The sequence below is a fragment of the Hibiscus syriacus genome, unplaced genomic scaffold (genome assembly GCF_006381635.1).
Source record: "Hibiscus syriacus cultivar Baekdansim isolate YM2019G1 unplaced genomic scaffold, ASM638163v2 tig00111693_pilon, whole genome shotgun sequence".
Taxonomy (NCBI): domain Eukaryota; kingdom Viridiplantae; phylum Streptophyta; class Magnoliopsida; order Malvales; family Malvaceae; genus Hibiscus; species Hibiscus syriacus.
In genome coordinates, this window is record NW_024063156.1 from 101,113 (window position 1) to 118,739 (window position 17,627).

The window sequence follows — 17,627 nt, forward strand, 5'->3', positions numbered from 1 at the left end:
CGGAAGTGCCAATGCTTCATTCCGTTCGACTTGAATCGGAAGTGCCGATGCTTCCTTCCGTTCGACTTGAATCGGAAGTGCCGATGCCTCCTTCCGTTCCTCTTGAATCGGAAGTGCCGATGCCTCCTTCCGTTCGACTTGAATCGGAAGTGCCGATGCCTCATTCCATTCGACTTGAATCGGAAGTGCCGATGCCTCCTTCCGTTCGACTTGAATCGGACATGTAGATGAAATCACAAATGTCTCAGCTATAGAATTCAATACAAGTTCATGTTGATGACACCCCAATTTTGAAACTAAGGCATGAACCCACTACAATATCCTTAGTCGTCCAATGAAGGAACATGCATGTAAACTGCTCATAATTGTCACCTCTTTGGGTGCAACCCCATCTTCTTGCATCTTAAAGAAAGCCAGAAGCGCTTCATGCATGAATCCACATAGCACAGAACCTGAAATAATAGAAGTCCAAGAAACAACATCTCGGGAGCTTAATCTTTCAAGAAGCCGAGAAATGGTATTCCATATGGCTAATGACGATATGAGACCCGTCACATGGGGTAAGACGTCCATGCTCACAGTGGTTAAAATCCAAGAAGCTAACAGTTTGTCCTGTTGCCGAAAGAGCACAAACGCTGAATTTTCAACACGTTGGCCATCAGTAACAAATTCTCCTGGAACATCAGCAGTGTTGGAGATATACCGAAGTAGACCATAAGCATCAATCACCAGAGTAACCTGGTGTTTCCATAAAAGATACGTATGCTCAGTGAGCTTAACAATGTCTTGTTTAGGAATCTGTTGAACACCAATGGAATCCAGACCAACCATTGCAACCAAGCCAAGAAAAGGAACCAAGAAAAAACACTAAAACGCTCCCAAGGAAAACCCAAAAAAATAAAGAAACTAGAATGAAGGAGAGATGGGAAACAAGAAATCATACAAACCAAGAAAACAACCAGCAAGAGCCAAGAAAACAACGAAGGAAACTTCGAAGCGATTGAAGAACCCGATCAAAGAACAAAATGGAAACAACGGAAGAAAGATGACGTAAGGATCTTTGGCGAATGATACCATGTGAGAAAGGGGCCATGAATGGCACTGTGAACATGAAAAAGAGATGAGCAGCAAGTAAAAAAGTATAACACTTGTATATTGATTGTGAAAAGAATTGTGTATGGAATACAAACTTATGTTGTTTATATACAACTTATAATGTCTAATATAAGCCTAACAAACTTCACAATTGATACTAACAACCCTAACTGCCACTAACAGCTTCAAGAAGCTCCTAACTACTTTACTAACACCATGCAAGCTAAGCATTCATACGCAGTGCATACGCAGTACGGGCACCATTGTTGCCGACTCAATATGCTAACAAAGAATAAGCACAATAAGCATGTAATAACTTGCGTTCAACTTTCTAAGTACTATATCTCATCCTATGAATGAATGATTACATGATCATCAAACATTCGAATCCCTTCTCTCACTTTCAAAACCAACTTTCTCTCTCATATGAACTTCGACTTATCAATCATTTTCCATTCAAATTAGAAGGAATGAGCCACTAATTGTCAACTAAACATTTTTATTTTTTGCCATTCGAACCATAGTAAATTGTTACCCCGCTTATTTTCTATAAACAAAGCACACCAGTTAGAAGCAATAATTCGTGATGTTTGTAAGCCTCTTTGTTAATTGTTGATGAATGATGACCCCTTCTCTATTTATAATTTTTTTACCTAACGATCAAAGCAATTTTGAACCATGAGTTGGCCTTTATTTGGAGGCAAATCATTGTATCAATTAAGTATAATTTATTGATGTATGCTGAAGGCGTAATTGAATTATAACCATATAATCTCCCTCGTAATTAGACTTTTGAAAGCAATGGATTTAAAGACCACAAATTCTAGTTGATTAATCACCCCTCACACAAAAATCAAATTTGTATTTATTTATTCTACCAACCGCCATGACCTAATCATATTCTCAAATATATTCCTAATAAATCATAAACCAAATATTTAGCAAATTGATTGATTTCTAACATATATTCCATCACTATATTTTATTTCCTTCACAAATCAAATTTGATTTGATACTTACTAAACTTATTTTGAACAATTTATGTTAATAATAGAAAAAAGTAACTTAAAGTATTTTTAATTATGTATATATATTTTTAATGTTTTAATCTCAACGTATCTTAAGATGTCGAATTTCAATTTTTTAAATCAAAAAATAAAAAAAAATCATATAATTAGGATAGTGTCTTATAACCATTAACATAAAAAAACTAATCACTTAACATCATATAAGAATCATACGAGGAAAAAGTGAAAATTCATTAAAAAAACCCGGACAATAAGTAGAAAAGAATAGATCTTACTGCTACGACAAATAAACCACAACAAATGATTAAACTACTGAAAGACTATTGACAAATGTAAATTAGAGTCAAGTATAATGAGAAAACTATCTATGAACGTAGATTGTGTATCCAAATTTAATTCGAGGATCCAAAACAAGGAAGATTAATGAGAATAGTAAATGAGCATCATCTTAATCAGTCGTGACAATGCCAAATTCAATCATGAGAAAAATAAATAATAAGAACAAACGATCAAAAAATAAAATTAAAAAATTTACAAAAAAACGTCTATCAATCAAAGATGAAAATAAAGGAGCAAGCGGTAGTGTAGGAAAAAGAATAACCCGTTTATAATTATTGGTATATGTTTCATTGATTGATTAACCGAAATAGAACTTTTATAATAAAAACAATTATTCTATTTTTATTTATTTTATTTATAGTATTAAAATTTATTTTAAAAATCAAACTTCTCACGTTATTAGGCAAATTAATAATTAATACAGATAAAATTGATTAATTGTGGGGACTGTTGACTGTATCATAGAGACTATCATGTCAAAGCCTGCGGTGCACGACTCCTCCGATAAGAAGCAAAGTCCACGAGTCAAGGTGGAAGGTTGTATCCAATTGTTTCTATTTTCTTCAGCTGGAATTTGGCAAACCGCCCATTTGTTCGTGCCATTATCTTTTATTGGTATTTCCAGACCTACCTACTCAGATCACACTTGATGCTGAATTTCTTAAATTGTAATTTCTTAATTATAATATATATCAGCCGAAAAATGAATAAAAATAAAATCTCAAAATGGGATTGGATTACATGGCACATGAAGCAATAATAGCGAATGGTAAAGGGTGGCTTTTTCTTTCAGATGCCTATCCTGTCGTCATAATTTAAGCCATCTGCACCGTCCTTTTCCCATAGAAAGTGGGCCATTGGCAGCGGCTGTCACATTTTGGTTGCTCACTGCTGACTCATATATATATATATATATATATATATATTATATTATTTTTTGCACTGATAAAAATAATATTAAACTGATTGGTCTTTTCTTTTTCAATATAAATAATTTAAAATTACCATAGTAAATGCAGTAAGCTCATTTATCATGCAGGTGTGTAAAATACTAAAATGCTTTTAATCTTTCTACTTTGTACACGTGGTCATAATTTTATTAGTTATGTGAGGTAAGATTAGGGATGAAAAAAAAATTCGAACCGACAGGGAAAATCAAAAATCAAATTAAACGGGATGAGAAAAAATCGTTTATGCTAAACGGGGATGGGGACGTGTTTAGTAATCCCCGTCCCGATTATCCGCTCCGATAAATATTAAAAATAATAATTATATATATATATATAATATTAATAAATTTAAATTAAATTAATATATATATATATATATATTATTTTTATATTTAATTTAAATATATATATCCGGCCCGATACTCGTTTAAATAACCGTTTATGCTAAACGGGGATATCTGTTTCTCCGCGATTTCCCCGATTATCCGATTGGGATCATCATTTAAATCCTTGTTGTTTTTTAAGCGAAAACAGGTATGAGTTTTTTAAACGGAGATGGGACGGGAATCAATACCCGATTCAAACCCGACCCGTTGCCATCTCTTGGTAAGACGAGCGTCCTCGGGCAACCCACTGCCCAATGGATAAAAAAATTAATAAATATTTTCTGTCATAAAATATATTTTTAAATTTATACACATAATTGAGCCAATTAAATGATTTCCATATTTAATAGGGAGTTTTTTTTTCTAGAGGCATTAAATTTAAATAGTATATGTACGTTGTGAAAAGTTAAAAAATTTAAAATAGATATAACTTTATAATTACCTTAAAATATTTTAAAAGGTTATATGCATAATTCTAATTAAAACATAAAAATAAAAGATGATAGTATATGAACTTATTGAATAATTTTGACAATAAAAAATATTATTTTTTATAAAAGATATAAATTCTAACAATTATAATTTTAAGATATATATACATTATCAATAATTAAAAAATATTATAAATAGATACTATTTTATTAAAAAATTATAATATCTTAAATATTAGTAAACAATTCAAGATTATTTAGATTCTTTTATTATTTTCTAATTATGATAAAGTCACAATTTGGAAATAAATATTCAATTAGAGAAAAAGAAAAGAGTAATGGTTTTTACCTTTTAATTCTCCTACCCATTGCTTTATTTATTTATTTAAAATAACAACCTTTAAAATTATATTTAATATCTAATGTAAATCAAAATTATAATAACACATTCCGTTCCTGGATCGACATGAAATCCATGCAAAACGCAGGTTTTATTAAGATTTTATTCAAGATGAAGGAACACATTTTTTAAACTTTAAGCACAAAGGGACAACATCGTCATTTCCATTTCCCAAAAGAGTTGATTCTTTCTTGACTGCTAAGTTTCTGTGTTCGTAAACAAAACTGCAACGACGCACGAAGTGTTAATACAAATTCCTCTGTTTCTTTTGCTTAATACATAATTTTGGCCATCTTTTTCCTCATTCACAACCTTTTCAAATAGTACCAAAACCGCACCATAATAAAGTAGAGGAAGATCACTCGGAAAACGGGTTGAAAGAAAGCAGGGAAAAAAGCTCATCTTTTGCTCATCAACGGCTGCCTATAATAAAAAAACCCAGAAACCATTCTCTTCTAAATCAAGAAAATTGATCGTAAGCTTTTTTATTCTATTCTGCATTTCCTGTTTGCCGTTTTTAATGGTTTTGCATGTCAATTGTTCTTGCTTTATATAGTCGATGATTTTTGTTACTCTTTATCCTTCTACAGGTAATTTATTTTTTGAATTATGTTTAAGTTGATAAAATTCAATTAATTTCATGATGATCTTGTCGATGATTTATATGTCATGCTGCTGATTCTATATATGGAATTTATTTTTAAGCCTTTTTTTTGTTGATTTATCAGATTCTACCTTACCTTTTCAAGCCACCTATTTTAATTATGCGTTATCTTGATTAGGTAACTTTCTGGCGGCTTTGGATACAACAGTGATCGGTTGCTAGGCCTCTCCTTGACATACTTGGACCGTTGGGTCATTATGATCAGGTTATTTGTCTGCAGTTTTCTGCTTGATCATTTTAAGTTCCTGATCATGTGATCAAGTAATGTTTTTCCTTCATGTCAAAATTGATTTGTTTTGGTTTTTGTTTGTTGATACCAGGAAATAAGAAGCACAAAAGGGTGAGAGATTTCAGGACAACGTCAATATTAAGAGTTGTTATTTTCTATTCGAAAAGGCTTGTTCCTGGCTGATCCATCACCTAATTCTTTCAATTAAGATTCTAATCCTTGGCGAGAAACAGGAAGTGGTGTTGTTGAGGACTAAAGTCATGGCAACTGTGAAGCATACAGATTCTAAAGGCATGTACTCATGGTGGTGGAACAGCCACATAAGCCGAAAAAATTCTAAATGGCTCAAGGAGAATCTCACAGGTAATCTGATCATTGCTATTAGAATCTTGATAAGTAACAATATGATGAGCTATAAACAGTTGAGTAGCAACAGTTAAAGATTAGTTAAAATGTGTATAGGAACTTGGTTTAGAAGCTTGACATTTGATTCTTTATTGAGTTTGGTTGGTGGCTTTCATTAATCAAACCGAGTTTGAAAGAGCTAAATTGATTATGGAATCCAATGAAATTTTGCCTAGTGGTAATGAGATTCCTCTTTCTCTGGTTTCATAATTTTATTTGATTGCAGCAATGGAGTTTTCATTCTTTCTCTGTATACCTGTAATTTGACTCATCGGAATATCTTCTGCTTGGACAGATATGGATACGAAGGTCAAGCAAATGATCAAGCTCATTGAAGAAGATGCTGATTCCTTTGCTAGGCGAGCAGAGATGTATTACAAGAAGCGCCCAGAGTTAATGAAATTGGTAGAAGAGTTTTATCGAGCATACCGTGCTTTGGCTGAAAGATATGATCATGCAACCGGGGTGCTTCGTCAGGCTCATTGGACCATGGCAGAAGTATTTCCAAACCAAGTTCCCATGGTATTTGCAGATGACAAACCAGGTCCTGCTGCTGATGTAGATCCCCGTACACCTGAGATGACACCACTTGTGCGAGCATTTTTGGAGCCTGATGAGTTGCAGAAGGATGCTGTGGGAATTCCTTCTCTTTCTACCAAGAGGATTGCAACATTCACAGAAGAATCTGAACTTCCATTGGCCAGAAAGGGTCTGAAACATTTCTTCCATGGTGTAGATGAGAAAGAAAGAAGTCTGCAGGACAGTGGGGGTTCTGATATCAGGGTTCGAGTCCCATCTGAGTCCGAACGAGTGAGTAAAGCTGAGATGCAGATTTTAACCTTGAAGAATGCTCTTGCGAGATTAGAAGCTGAAAAAGAAGCTGGCCTGCTTGAGTACCAACAGAGTTTGGAGAGATTGTCCAATCTAGAGAAAGAAGTCTATCGTGCACAAGAAGATTCCAAGGGGCTTAATGAACGAGCAAATCAAGCTGAAGCTGAAGTTCAGACTTTGAAGTATGCCCTCACAAAATTAGAGGCCGAAAGAAAAGCTAATCTTTCTCAATACCAGCAATGCTTGGAGAAGATCAATAATCTTCAAAATAGTATTTCTCATGCTCTGAAAGATGCTGGAGAACTGAGTGAGCGAGCTAGTATAGCCGAGACAGAAACTCAAGCTTTAAAGCAGGACCTTGCTAGAGTAGAAGCTGAAAAGGACGATGCTCTTGCTCGATACAAGCAGTGTTCAGAGACAATAAGCAACCTGGAAGAACAAGTATTGAATGCTGAAGAAAGTGCCAGAAGGATGGAAGAAAGAGCAGTGAAGGCTGAAAGTGAAGTTGAAACTTTAAAGCAAGTAGTTGTTGAGCTGACCAAAGACAAAGAAACAGCTGCTCTTCAGTACCAGCAGTGCTTGGAGACAATTGCTATCCTGGAAAAAAGACTTAAATCTGCCGAGGAGGAGGCTCAAAGGCTCAAAAGCGAGTTGGATTATGGGGTTGCTAAGTTGAAAGGTGCTGAAGAAAGGTGTAGTCTGTTGGAGAGAACCAATCAGAGTTTGCATACCGAGGTGGAGTCTTTGGTGCAGAAGATGGGTGATCAAAGCCAAGAACTAACAGAGAAACAGAAGGAATTGGGGAGACTTTGGACCTCCATACAAGAGGAGCGCATGAGATTTATGGAGGCTGAAACAGCGTTTCAAACTCTGCAGCATTTACACTCTCAATCTCAGGAAGAACTCAGATCTCTGGCTATGGAGCTTCAGAACAGGACTCAAATTTTACAGAACTTTGAAACTCGTAATCAGGGTTTAGAGGATGAACTACAGAGGGCCAAGGAGAAGAACATGAGCCTGAACAAACTCAGTTTAAGTTCAGCTGTGTCCATCAAGAATTTGCAAGATGAGATCTTAAGCTTAAGGGTGACTATTGCAAAACTTGAAGCTGAAGTTGAACTTAGAGTGGACCAAAGAAATGCTCTTCAGCAAGAAATTTACTGTTTGAAAGAGGAACTCAATAACTTAAACAAGAGACACCAGGATATGACAGAGCAGCTGGAGTCAGTTAGCTTAAATCCAGAAAACTTTGCATCATCTGTAAAGAAATTGCAGGACGAGAACACAGAGCTTAAATATGTCTGCGAAAGAGAAAGAGATGAAAAGCTGGTCCTCCTTGAGAAGTTGAAAATCATGGAGAAACTTATTGAGAAGAATGCCCTTTTAGATAATTCAGTCTCGGATTTGAATGTCGAGCTAGAAGGTGTTCGGGGGAGAGTAAAGACGTTGGAAGAATCCTGCCAATCACTTTTGAGAGAGAAAACCGCCCTTGCTGCTAAGGAGGACACACTCATTTGTCAGTTACAAACTGCAACTGAGAATCTGGAGAAACTTTCTGAGAAGAATAACTTTCTGGAGAATACCCTTTCTGATGCTAATGCTGAACTTGAAGGATCGAGGGAAAAATTAAGGAGCTTAGAAAACTCATGCATGTTGCTTGGTGATGAGAAGTCTGGTTTGGTAACACAGAGAGAAGGTTTGATTTCTCAGTTGGATGTCAGTCAGAAAAGGCTGGAAGATTTAGAGGAGAGATACAAGGGACTAGAAGAAAAATATGTACGTCTGGAGAAAGAGAGAGGGTCAACAGTCCGTGAAGTGGAAGAGCTACAAAAGTCACTAGAGGCTGAAATGCAACAACATGCCAGTTTTGTGCAGTTGAGTAAAACCCGAGAAACTGTTATGGAATCTCAGATCCATTTTCTGCAAGGAGAAAGACTGTTCAGGAAGAAAGAATTTGAAGAGGAGCAGGAAAAGGCCATGGATACTCAGGTAGAAGTTTTCATCTTGCAGAAATGTGCACAAGATCTGGAAGAGAAGAATTTGTCCTTATTGCTCGAGTGTAAGAAACTCTTGGAGGCCTCCAAATTATCAGAAAAACTTATCTCTGAATTGGAGCTCGGGAATTGTGAAAAGCAGATGGAGATAAAATCCTTATTTGATCAAATTACCATACTGAGAATGGGGCTTTATCAGGTTTTGAGGAATCTTGATTGTAATGATATCCATGGTTATGATGATAAGATCAAACAAGACCAATCAGTTCTTGACCGTGTATGTGGCAGACTCCAAGAGGTGCAAAATTCACTTCTAAAGTCTCTGGATGAAAATCAGCAATTCATAATTGAGAATTCAGTTCTTATTGCATTGCTCGGACAACTGAAACTAGAGGCAGAAAATCTTGCCACAGTGAAAAATTCACTGCATGAAGAGTTGAATGTTCAGTCTGAGAAGTTTTTGAAGCTGCAGATCAGAGCTGAAAAACTTGCGGATATGAATGAAGTATTGAGATCAAAGGTGGTAGAGGGAGGCCAAAGAGAAGAAACTTTGCAGACTGAATTGATAAGTGTTCGTGGGCAACTGTTAGCCTTGCAAAGGCAGTATCAGACTTCACTGGAAGACAACTGCAAGGTGCTAAATGAGAAAAGATCTATGATGAAGGAAATCTTAGACTTGGACAAGCAGAAACATGATCTAGAAGAGGAAAACTCTGCTGTAATTTCTGAAGCGATATCACAAAGTAACATTTCTCTTATTTTTAAGGATATTATTGTTGATAATTTTGAGGATATAAAGTATCTCAGTGACAATCTGGATAAACTCAAATGTGTCAATAATGATCTCGAGGGAAAATTGAAGATGATTGAAAAGCAACTTGAAGAGATGCAAATGGAAAACTCAAATCTCAATGATTCAATGAAAAGATTGGAGAATGAACTGGTTTCAGTTAGATCTGTTGGTGATCAGTTAAACAGTGAAGTTGCAAAGGGGAAGGTTCTGTTGTGCCAGAAGGAGATTGTGCTATTGGAAGCAGAACAAATGCTCAGTGCAATTCAAGAGGAGAGAACTCAACTGCATAAAGTTTTGGAGGATCTGCAGACTAAATGTGAGGATGTCAAGCTGATAGGTGAAGATCAAAAGAAGCAAATTCTGAAACTATCTGGGGACTATGATCATCAAAGTAAGGAGACTGAAAGCATTCGCCAGGTTAATCAGAAACTTGAGGTTGAATTGTCAAAATTGAATGAGGAACTTAAAGAAATTAAACATAGGGAGGAGATTTTGAGCCTTGGATTACTAAAGGGAAGAAATGAAGTTGAAATTTGGGAAACTAAGGCTTCTGCATGGTATGGTGAGCTACAGACTTCATCTGTCCGTGAAGCAATTTTTGAAGAGAAGATTCATGAGCTCAGTAACGAATGTGAAGTCCTTAAATGTAGAAGAAATTCCAAAGCTGCGGAGGTAGAAGAGCTGGAAAGAAGTGTTAGAATCTTGGAAAGTGAGAATGAAGGACTTAAAGCTCAGTTTGAAGCATATGTTCCTGCAATTGTTTCTCTCATGGATAGCGTGACATCTTTGGAGAGTCGAACTCTCTTGCATCCTAAACTTCCCTCAGATCATAATGTAGTAAAGGTAATGTGTTCATATTTGTTTTTCAAGTTTTAATAAACCAAAGCAATATGGACTTAATCCTATTTGGTTGAATATAAAACTTAAGTTCTAAGCCAACCATATATATTTTTTTACCTGTGCGAGCATCTGGTGGTTTATTTACACAAGCAAATTTATGCCCCTAGTTCTCTGAGTTTGCACTAGTATATGTTGACTAACATTATCTTTTTTGAAACATCTTGTTTCCCGTGAGAAAGTTGTTTAGCATTTTTATTGAACTAATGCTTTGCACTTTTGTTCTGTTTGTTTTCTTGATCTTTGTGTTAACCTGATATGTGGTTTCTCGTTCTGTTTTACTTCTGCTAGGCCTAGATATTGCATGGCATTATCAAGTGGTTTTTCATTACTGAAAGTATGTCAGAACTTTGTCGAAGTGGAAGCTAGTTCTGCTTAGAATATAGATCTTAATAAGTTGGATGTAAATACGACTTTCAGTAAATTATCATTTATGTTAACAGTGCCGTGGATCTTGAATGATTATGAGCTTTGATTCTTCGGCTTACAATTGTCTTGTTTTCCAGTATGCCAATCTGGGAGCCGAATTGCATGCTGAAAACTGTCAACAAACAAGTGAAGGTCAGATTGCCTCCGTTCCCGGTGGTTTCTCCGACTTGCAGAGTATCCATATGAGAATTAAAGCCATTGAAGAGGCAGTCCTGGAAATGGAAAACTTAAATCTCAATTCCAAACTAGATAGTGCTACGAGACAGATAGAAGAGTTAAAATATGGAAGCAGCTCTAGTCAAGAAAGTGCTAGAGCAAAGAGGCGGATGAATACTAGAAAAGAAGGAGATGAACTTGTCCTTCGGTTCGGTAACAATGTCAACGTACAGAGACCAACTCCTGAAATATCTGAAGAAAATGAGATGACAAAAGATATCATACTTGATCAGATATCTGGGAGCTCATCCTATGGGTTAAGCAGGAGAGGAACTGTGGCAGAGGTTGATGCTCAGATGCTTGAGTCGTGGGAAACCACGGACTGTAATGCTGATATCAACTTGAATGTCAGGAAGGCCCAGAATATGACCAATGCACCAACTGACTACCAGCAGATTGGAACAGTAAAGGCACGCAAGAGCAGAACTCCTTCTACAGAATCTCTTGTGAAGGAGTTGGGTGTAGATCAAGAGAGTTCTAAGAGATTTTCAGAGCCCAACCATGACGGCAGCAAGAGGAAGATTTTACAAAGACTTGATTCTGATGCGCAAAAGTTGGCTAACCTTCAAATAACAGTGCAGGACCTGAAGAAGAAGGTAGAGATAACTGAGACAAACAATAAGAGGAAAGGAATTGAATATGGCACAGTGAAAGAGCAGCTAGAAGAAGCCGAGGAAGCCATCATGAAGCTAGTTGATGTCAATCACAAATTGATAACGCATGTTGAAGATGGTTCCTGGTCTCTTGATGGGAAATCTGCACTAGAACCAAATGAGAATGTGAGTGTAAGGAGACGGAGACTATCAGAACAAGCTCGAAGAGGGTCCGAAAAGATAGGCCGGTTGCAGCTGGAGGTGCAGAAGATACAGTTTCTCTTACTGAATCTTGATGATAAACAAAAAAGCAAAGCACAAACCAGAATCTCCGAGTATAAAAGAAGAGTTTTATTGCGGGACTATCTTTATGGTGGGGTAAAAACCAGCGTGAAGAAGAAATCACACTTCTGCTCATGCGTGCGATACCCAGCTAAAGAAAATTGAGGCAATTACTCATCAACGGCACAATACATTTTCAGTAGATTACCAGTAATGCGACTTTAGTTGCATTGTCCATAAATGTCTTACTATTTTTGTGTTGTGCATGTATTTATTTTCTTATACAGGCATTGTTCTTTTACTTTTAAGAGATTTCCTGCTGTATATTTAAAGGCACTTATGGTATAGCCTAAAAGTTCCCTTTTCTAGATGTTTGTCAGTTTGCCGTAAATATGGATTTCAATGGAAATTATTTTCTTCAAGGTCAATATATGTTGATCTTTTGTGTATTGCTTTCAGAGCTGTCTACGTATTTCATTCTGGAGTGGTGTTAGCCCATTTTTCTCCCTAATCCGACCCGAATCCCACATTTTAGTAAATATCTCAAATAGGGTGGATCGAAGATTTTTTATTCTAGATTTGATTCCGACTCGAACTTGAATTTTGTTTACACTAAATTCCTTTCGAACTCGATTTTTTTAAGAAAAACATATATTCTAATCAAAACTCGTCAAGTTAGAAAAAAATTGTCATTTCTACTCCGCTTTTTTCCAATTCGAATACAGCACGGCCGATAACTTGATTTGTTCAAAGTTTAAATTCAAGTTTTATTCTGAGTTTACAATGGGGTTGAGTTGAGAACTTATTCAGAAAAACAAAATACTAAAATTTGTCCATGTGGTTGCGTTGTTGTCAACAACATTTATTAATACTTTTTTTTATTTAAACTTCATTGGCATGATATGTATCACTCTACAACTTGCTTATTTTGGAAGAGGGAAAATAGACCTCCAACTTCCAATTGAAGCATCTAAAGCTTAATTTAGCTATGCATCCTGATTCTCGGATGCACAAGTCCTTTAATTTAAAGAAAAAGACCATGGACCTGGTACATCAAAAATCTATTAAGCTTTAGACATTGTTCCACGTCTGCAATTTCTCATTGGTGGTGTCTGGTTTGCATGTATGAAGCTTGTAATGGCAGGCTTCAACAGCTCCTCCTACTGTCAAATATACCCATTCTTCACCTACCGTTTCTATGAACTTAGATTTGTTCAGTTTCTTCATCACCTCGGCTCCAGGGTTAGCCAACACAAGCTTGATCCCCCTTCTGTCAGTGGTTTTCTTCACTTCTTCAAGCATGCTTATTCCACTGGTATCAATGTTGCCAACAGCTGTGAAACCAAAAATTGTAAACCCCTGTGAGATTCTCTATAGCTTTTTTGTTCTTTGATGTTGCAGATAATATGGCTGCAGTTCGAGCCGGATTGATAAATCACTCACCACTCATGTAAAGTATAACATACTGTAAGCTTGTTTCCCCTGCAGATTTCAGCCTGTCTTCCTCTTCATCAATCCACCTTGAGATCCTGATAAGATCAACAATCCATTTTGATCGAATTAAGATGTCAGATAATATTTAAGCAATCAAATTCTCAAGTACCTTTCTCTTAAGTAGCTTGCATTAGCAAAGTAAATTGGAGCATCAATCTCGAGTATAAGAATCCCAGGAACACTGTTTGTAGTTGGATATTGCTCAACGTTTCTGTAGATGGTGGAATTCGGAATGTTTCCGAGAAGAAAGGTCCTAGGTCTCGCGATAAACAGAAGCAATCTCAGCACAGATATTACAACCTGCATTTTATTACACAATGAATTATCAGATGAAGGAACTAAGTTCATGTTCTGTTGTGTTTTTGCTGATATAAGGATATCATCGTACCGCTATGACTAATCCAACTTCCACGCTTGCGAAAACAACACCGAGGAATGCGCCCGTACACACCACGAAATCGAATTTATCAACCTTCCAAAGATGAATTGCAGCCTCGTAATCGATGAGACCGAGCATTGCAGCCATGATAATAGCAGACAACACCACGAGGGGAGTGTAATGGAACAGTGGTGTTAGGAACAGCAATGTGAACATAACTGCAATCGCCATGACAACGTTCGACATTGCCGTTTTACACCCTGCATTGAAGTTGACAGCCGACCGAGAAAACGGCCCTGCAAATAGACCAACACCAATACCACGATTTGCAAATCATATAAAAGAAACCCTTCTTAGTTAGGCTTTAAGAATCGAGCAGCAAGATTCACCTGTTGTGAGATAGCAGGAGAAGCAAGAACCAACAATGTTCATGGTCCCAATAGCTACCATTTCTTTGTTCCCATCGATGTGGTAGTGTTTGTACATTGCGAAACTTCTTCCCACTGCTATTCCTTCCTGGAATTCACAGCAACCAACAAACACAATCAGCCTATTTCCTTAAACTAATGAAACCGATGGCATTCAAAGTTAGAACCGAGAAAGGGTAGCTTACGGCGAGAGCAATGATACCGGCGACGACGCCAGTCTTCACGGCTGTTGACAAATACGAAGATGTAAATACAAAATCCCCAAACGACGGTGGATTCAGCCCTTTCTTCAAGCTTCCTATCTACCATTGTCAAATCAATACGGTTGCAACAAAGTCAAGCTCTTCATGCTTTCACGAAATAGTGTGATAAGAAATATATTAATTTTTCTAGTTAATTACATTTTATGGTTTCTTTTAAAACAAGAAATATGTAAAATAATAGTCCAATCAGTGAGGTTGGTGGGAGCTCAGGCTAAGCAATTATTAGGATTGGCCCAACACAACTTATTTAAAAGGCTGGGAAATACATTTATCAATGACTTTTCTGGTGGTCCAATATGTCTGTTTTGTTCCTCTTCATCGTGGTAAATCTTTTTATATATATATATATATATATATATTATTGAAAAAGTTTTACGTATGCTAAAGCAATGCCATTTCTTTTCTTTTTTTATTTTAAAAAAAATAAGGGAAAATGATTATCTTAAATAAAAAATATAATGATAGAATTAGTCCCTAATATTTATTTAAATTATCATTTTGATTCTTATTTTTTCCGAGCATTTTAGCCTAAATATTTATTTTTAATCAAAATAATTTATATTTGATGAAAAGTATTAATTGATTAACTGTATACATATATCATTGATGTGATATTTTAAATTAAATTAGTGACATGACATATGTCATATCATCACTTATCATATCATTAATTTAACATACATATAAATATCACATTAGTAATATACGTTAACCATTAGACAATTAACGATTTTCATCGAACATAAGTTGTTTGATAAAAATTAAAATATTAAGAGAAAAAATTCTTAAAAGAAAAGAATATTATTTAGGGAAAAAAACGTAGGAAGCTAATTTTATTATTATAACAATAAGGGGAGAAATAGAGGGGTTTAGTTTACCACTTGAACGCCGTGTTTCTCGGCATGTGTGAGATAAACAAGAAGACTTCCAAGAATGACTGATGTCAAAGGTGCCATTGCTGATATCCAGAATAGCTTGGGTCGCCGTTTGCTCTGTTTGTCAACCGACAGTTCGAAACGATATATATTATAATGTGTTGTCTTTCTCGTATCAAATATAAAAAGACCTAAACAAATATCAGCCTCTTAATCTCTAGAATCAAAGCAAACCTTGACGCCATCAGACCCCATATTTCTAACTTCTTCTATTGAACTGCCAGCTGCTTTACTTAATTATTTGTTAAATGATAGGCCTTTCCTTTTATATTTGGTTTGTTTTTTGTTTGGTCCGAATAATATGATTTACTTACCACGTATCTGGTGCTGAGGAGGAAGAAGAGGAAACCAATGCCCAACACAGCACTCTCCCATCTCCACTGTCAAATTTAAACATGTTTGATTTCATGTGAGTGAAGAAATTAATTACAGAAAGAGATGCATTTTATATTCATTTTCAAAAGTAGGATTGACCTCATGGATTTGGGAGAAGACGGAGCGCAAGACGGAGATAATATCGGTAGATTGAGTGAAGTGCTCGAGTCCTAGAACTCCCTTTAGCTGCTGCAATATCACTACGGTGGCTGCTCCTGCCATGAACCCTACTATCGTCGCGTGTGAAAGAAAATCCACAATAAACCCTAGCCTGCACCAATAATTCAACTGATTTTTCATTTTTTTAACTTCAACAATATCTGCTCCTTTTCCTTATTTTACTGTCCCAAAATATTACTTCATGTATACACTATATGAAAAGGGTTTTTTTTTTCTTTACTTTTTTTGGCAATTTATATTGTTAAATTAATTATATCACGTTGGGTCTCCTATCCGACAACTATAAATGACAATGGCCATTGGGAAAGCAATGGTTCGATCGTATTCTGTGTAGATTCTCGCTGTTATATTAATATTCTCTTTCTTTCTAAATTCTTACTGGTATACTAATGTTAGCTTCATGAAGGCTTTTTTTAAACGCATCCATTCAGAATTTACCCTATACTTAGACTTTGTTTTTAAAACGTAATTTTCAATCTCTTTTTGACAAAAATCCTCAAACCTTTTGCAGAACCTGAAGAAAGGGAAAGAAGAAGAAAATTGTATATATATATATATATATATATATATGGGTGATCAATTTATGTACCTTAAGAGACCTAACGAAGCTTGAAGAAGACCGGCAAAAAAAGTTGCGGTGAAAGCAAGGTGAAGATAAAGCGTGGGATTCTCAGCAGCATTCACTTCATCCCCCAACATAGAACCCATGAGTAGTGATGCTACTGCAACTGTCCCTACTGCCAAATCTCTTGAACTTCCCATCATCGCATAAATCAGTGGTGGAATAAAGCTTGAATCTTTATTTCCCAACCCAAAAAAAAAAAAAAGTTGATCAGTACTTTTTAAAAGAACTACGTAATAATTTAGTTAATTAGTTAGGTTAGTAACATTTTTTGGAACTTACAAAGGCCGAGAATGGGTGGCAAGTTAGCAAGCTTCGCATAGCTAATGCCCTGAGGGATAGCAAGACTGGCGATGGTGATCCCCGAGATGAGGTCAGATTTCAAGAACTCGAAGCTGTAACGAGGACCCCATTCGAGAATGGGCAAGAAATATTGCAGGCCGAGTAAGAGCTTCCGAGAAGGTGGTTTGTTCTTGAATTGCCGTAGCGGGTCATCTGGGAAGAACGTCTCCTTGAGAGAGTTCTTGAATGACTTAAAAAACGGTTGCGGCGGAGGAACCGCCACTGGGTGAGGAGGTTGACGATCAAGGTAGGCATAATCAGAGTTGTCCATCAAAGTAATGGTGTGCTTAGTTTATGTGGAGGAGATTCAAAGGAAGATAGAGAAAGCGGATATGGTGCAAGGAGAGGGTATATGGGAGGGACATGGGTGACCTTGGGGTGGCTTTATAGAAGGGGAACGATGCATCTTCATTCACTCGGTTGAGTGGGGTAAGGGGCCCGCCTCTTCTCTCCCTCTCTCAGATTTTCAACGAGTACGTGTAGATGGAAAATATAAGATAATATATATTTAGAATTTTTTAATTATTAATAATTTTTTTATTATAATAATATAATTTATAATTATTATTGTTATTTAATAAATTTCATTAAAATAATTAAATAACATAAAATATATATATTTTTTTTAAAAATAACTGTTCCTATGA

At 36.0% G+C, this 17,627-nt stretch overlaps 3 protein-coding genes across 4 annotated transcripts; 1 reads left to right on the forward strand and 2 right to left on the reverse strand.

Moving 5' to 3' along the window:
- Window positions 1–312: 312 nt before the first annotated feature.
- Window positions 313–831, reverse strand: LOC120167753 (pentatricopeptide repeat-containing protein At5g39350-like). The gene has a single exon (XM_039176673.1). It carries the CDS (start codon window positions 829–831, stop codon window positions 313–315), a length of 519 nt encoding a protein of 172 aa, XP_039032604.1.
- Window positions 832–5,660: 4,829 nt separating this feature from the next.
- LOC120167656 (protein NETWORKED 1D-like) lies at window positions 5,661–12,246 on the forward strand. The gene is made up of 3 exons (XM_039176605.1): window positions 5,661–5,885; window positions 6,223–10,388; window positions 10,949–12,246. The coding sequence occupies exons 1-3, from the start codon at window positions 5,783–5,785 to the stop codon at window positions 12,125–12,127; spliced, it is 5,448 nt and encodes a 1,815-aa protein (XP_039032536.1). The 5' UTR covers window positions 5,661–5,782; the 3' UTR covers window positions 12,128–12,246.
- On the reverse strand, window positions 9,453–17,334 carry LOC120167657 (sulfate transporter 3.1-like). 2 transcript variants are annotated; one of them, XM_039176607.1, is made up of 12 exons: window positions 16,921–17,334; window positions 16,606–16,813; window positions 15,936–16,107; window positions 15,776–15,841; window positions 15,405–15,518; window positions 14,449–14,565; window positions 14,225–14,351; window positions 13,845–14,131; window positions 13,566–13,756; window positions 13,406–13,491; window positions 13,001–13,296; window positions 9,453–9,465 (listed from the first exon to the last, which is right to left on the reverse strand). In XM_039176607.1, exons 1-11 carry the CDS (start codon window positions 17,249–17,251, stop codon window positions 13,034–13,036), a joined length of 1,962 nt encoding a protein of 653 aa, XP_039032538.1. In that variant the 5' UTR covers window positions 17,252–17,334; the 3' UTR covers window positions 9,453–9,465; window positions 13,001–13,033. The 2 variants fall into 2 exon arrangements, with proteins under 2 accessions (XP_039032538.1, XP_039032537.1); XM_039176606.1 differs by lacking the exon at window positions 9,453–9,465 and having other exon boundaries at window positions 12,835–13,296.
- Window positions 17,335–17,627: the final 293 nt, after the last annotated feature.

Coding starts and splice junctions, on each gene's coding strand:
- LOC120167753 (XM_039176673.1), bottom strand. CDS start 831: ATGGTTGGTCTGGATTCCATTGGTGTTCAACAGATTCCTAAACAAGAC.
- LOC120167656 (XM_039176605.1), top strand. CDS start 5,783: ATGGCAACTGTGAAGCATACAGATTCTAAAGGCATGTACTCATGGTGG. Junction 5,886..6,222: donor GCTCAAGGAGAATCTCACAG/GTAATCTGATCA, acceptor CTGCTTGGACAG/ATATGGATACGAAGGTCAAG. Junction 10,389..10,948: donor CAGATCATAATGTAGTAAAG/GTAATGTGTTCA, acceptor CTTGTTTTCCAG/TATGCCAATCTGGGAGCCGA.
- LOC120167657 (XM_039176607.1), bottom strand. CDS start 17,251: ATGGACAACTCTGATTATGCCTACCTTGATCGTCAACCTCCTCACCCA. Junction 16,108..16,605: donor GCTTCGTTAGGTCTCTTAAG/GTACATAAATTG, acceptor TTATTGGTGCAG/GCTAGGGTTTATTGTGGATT. Junction 13,757..13,844: donor AAGTTGGATTAGTCATAGCG/GTACGATGATAT, acceptor AATAAAATGCAG/GTTGTAATATCTGTGCTGAG.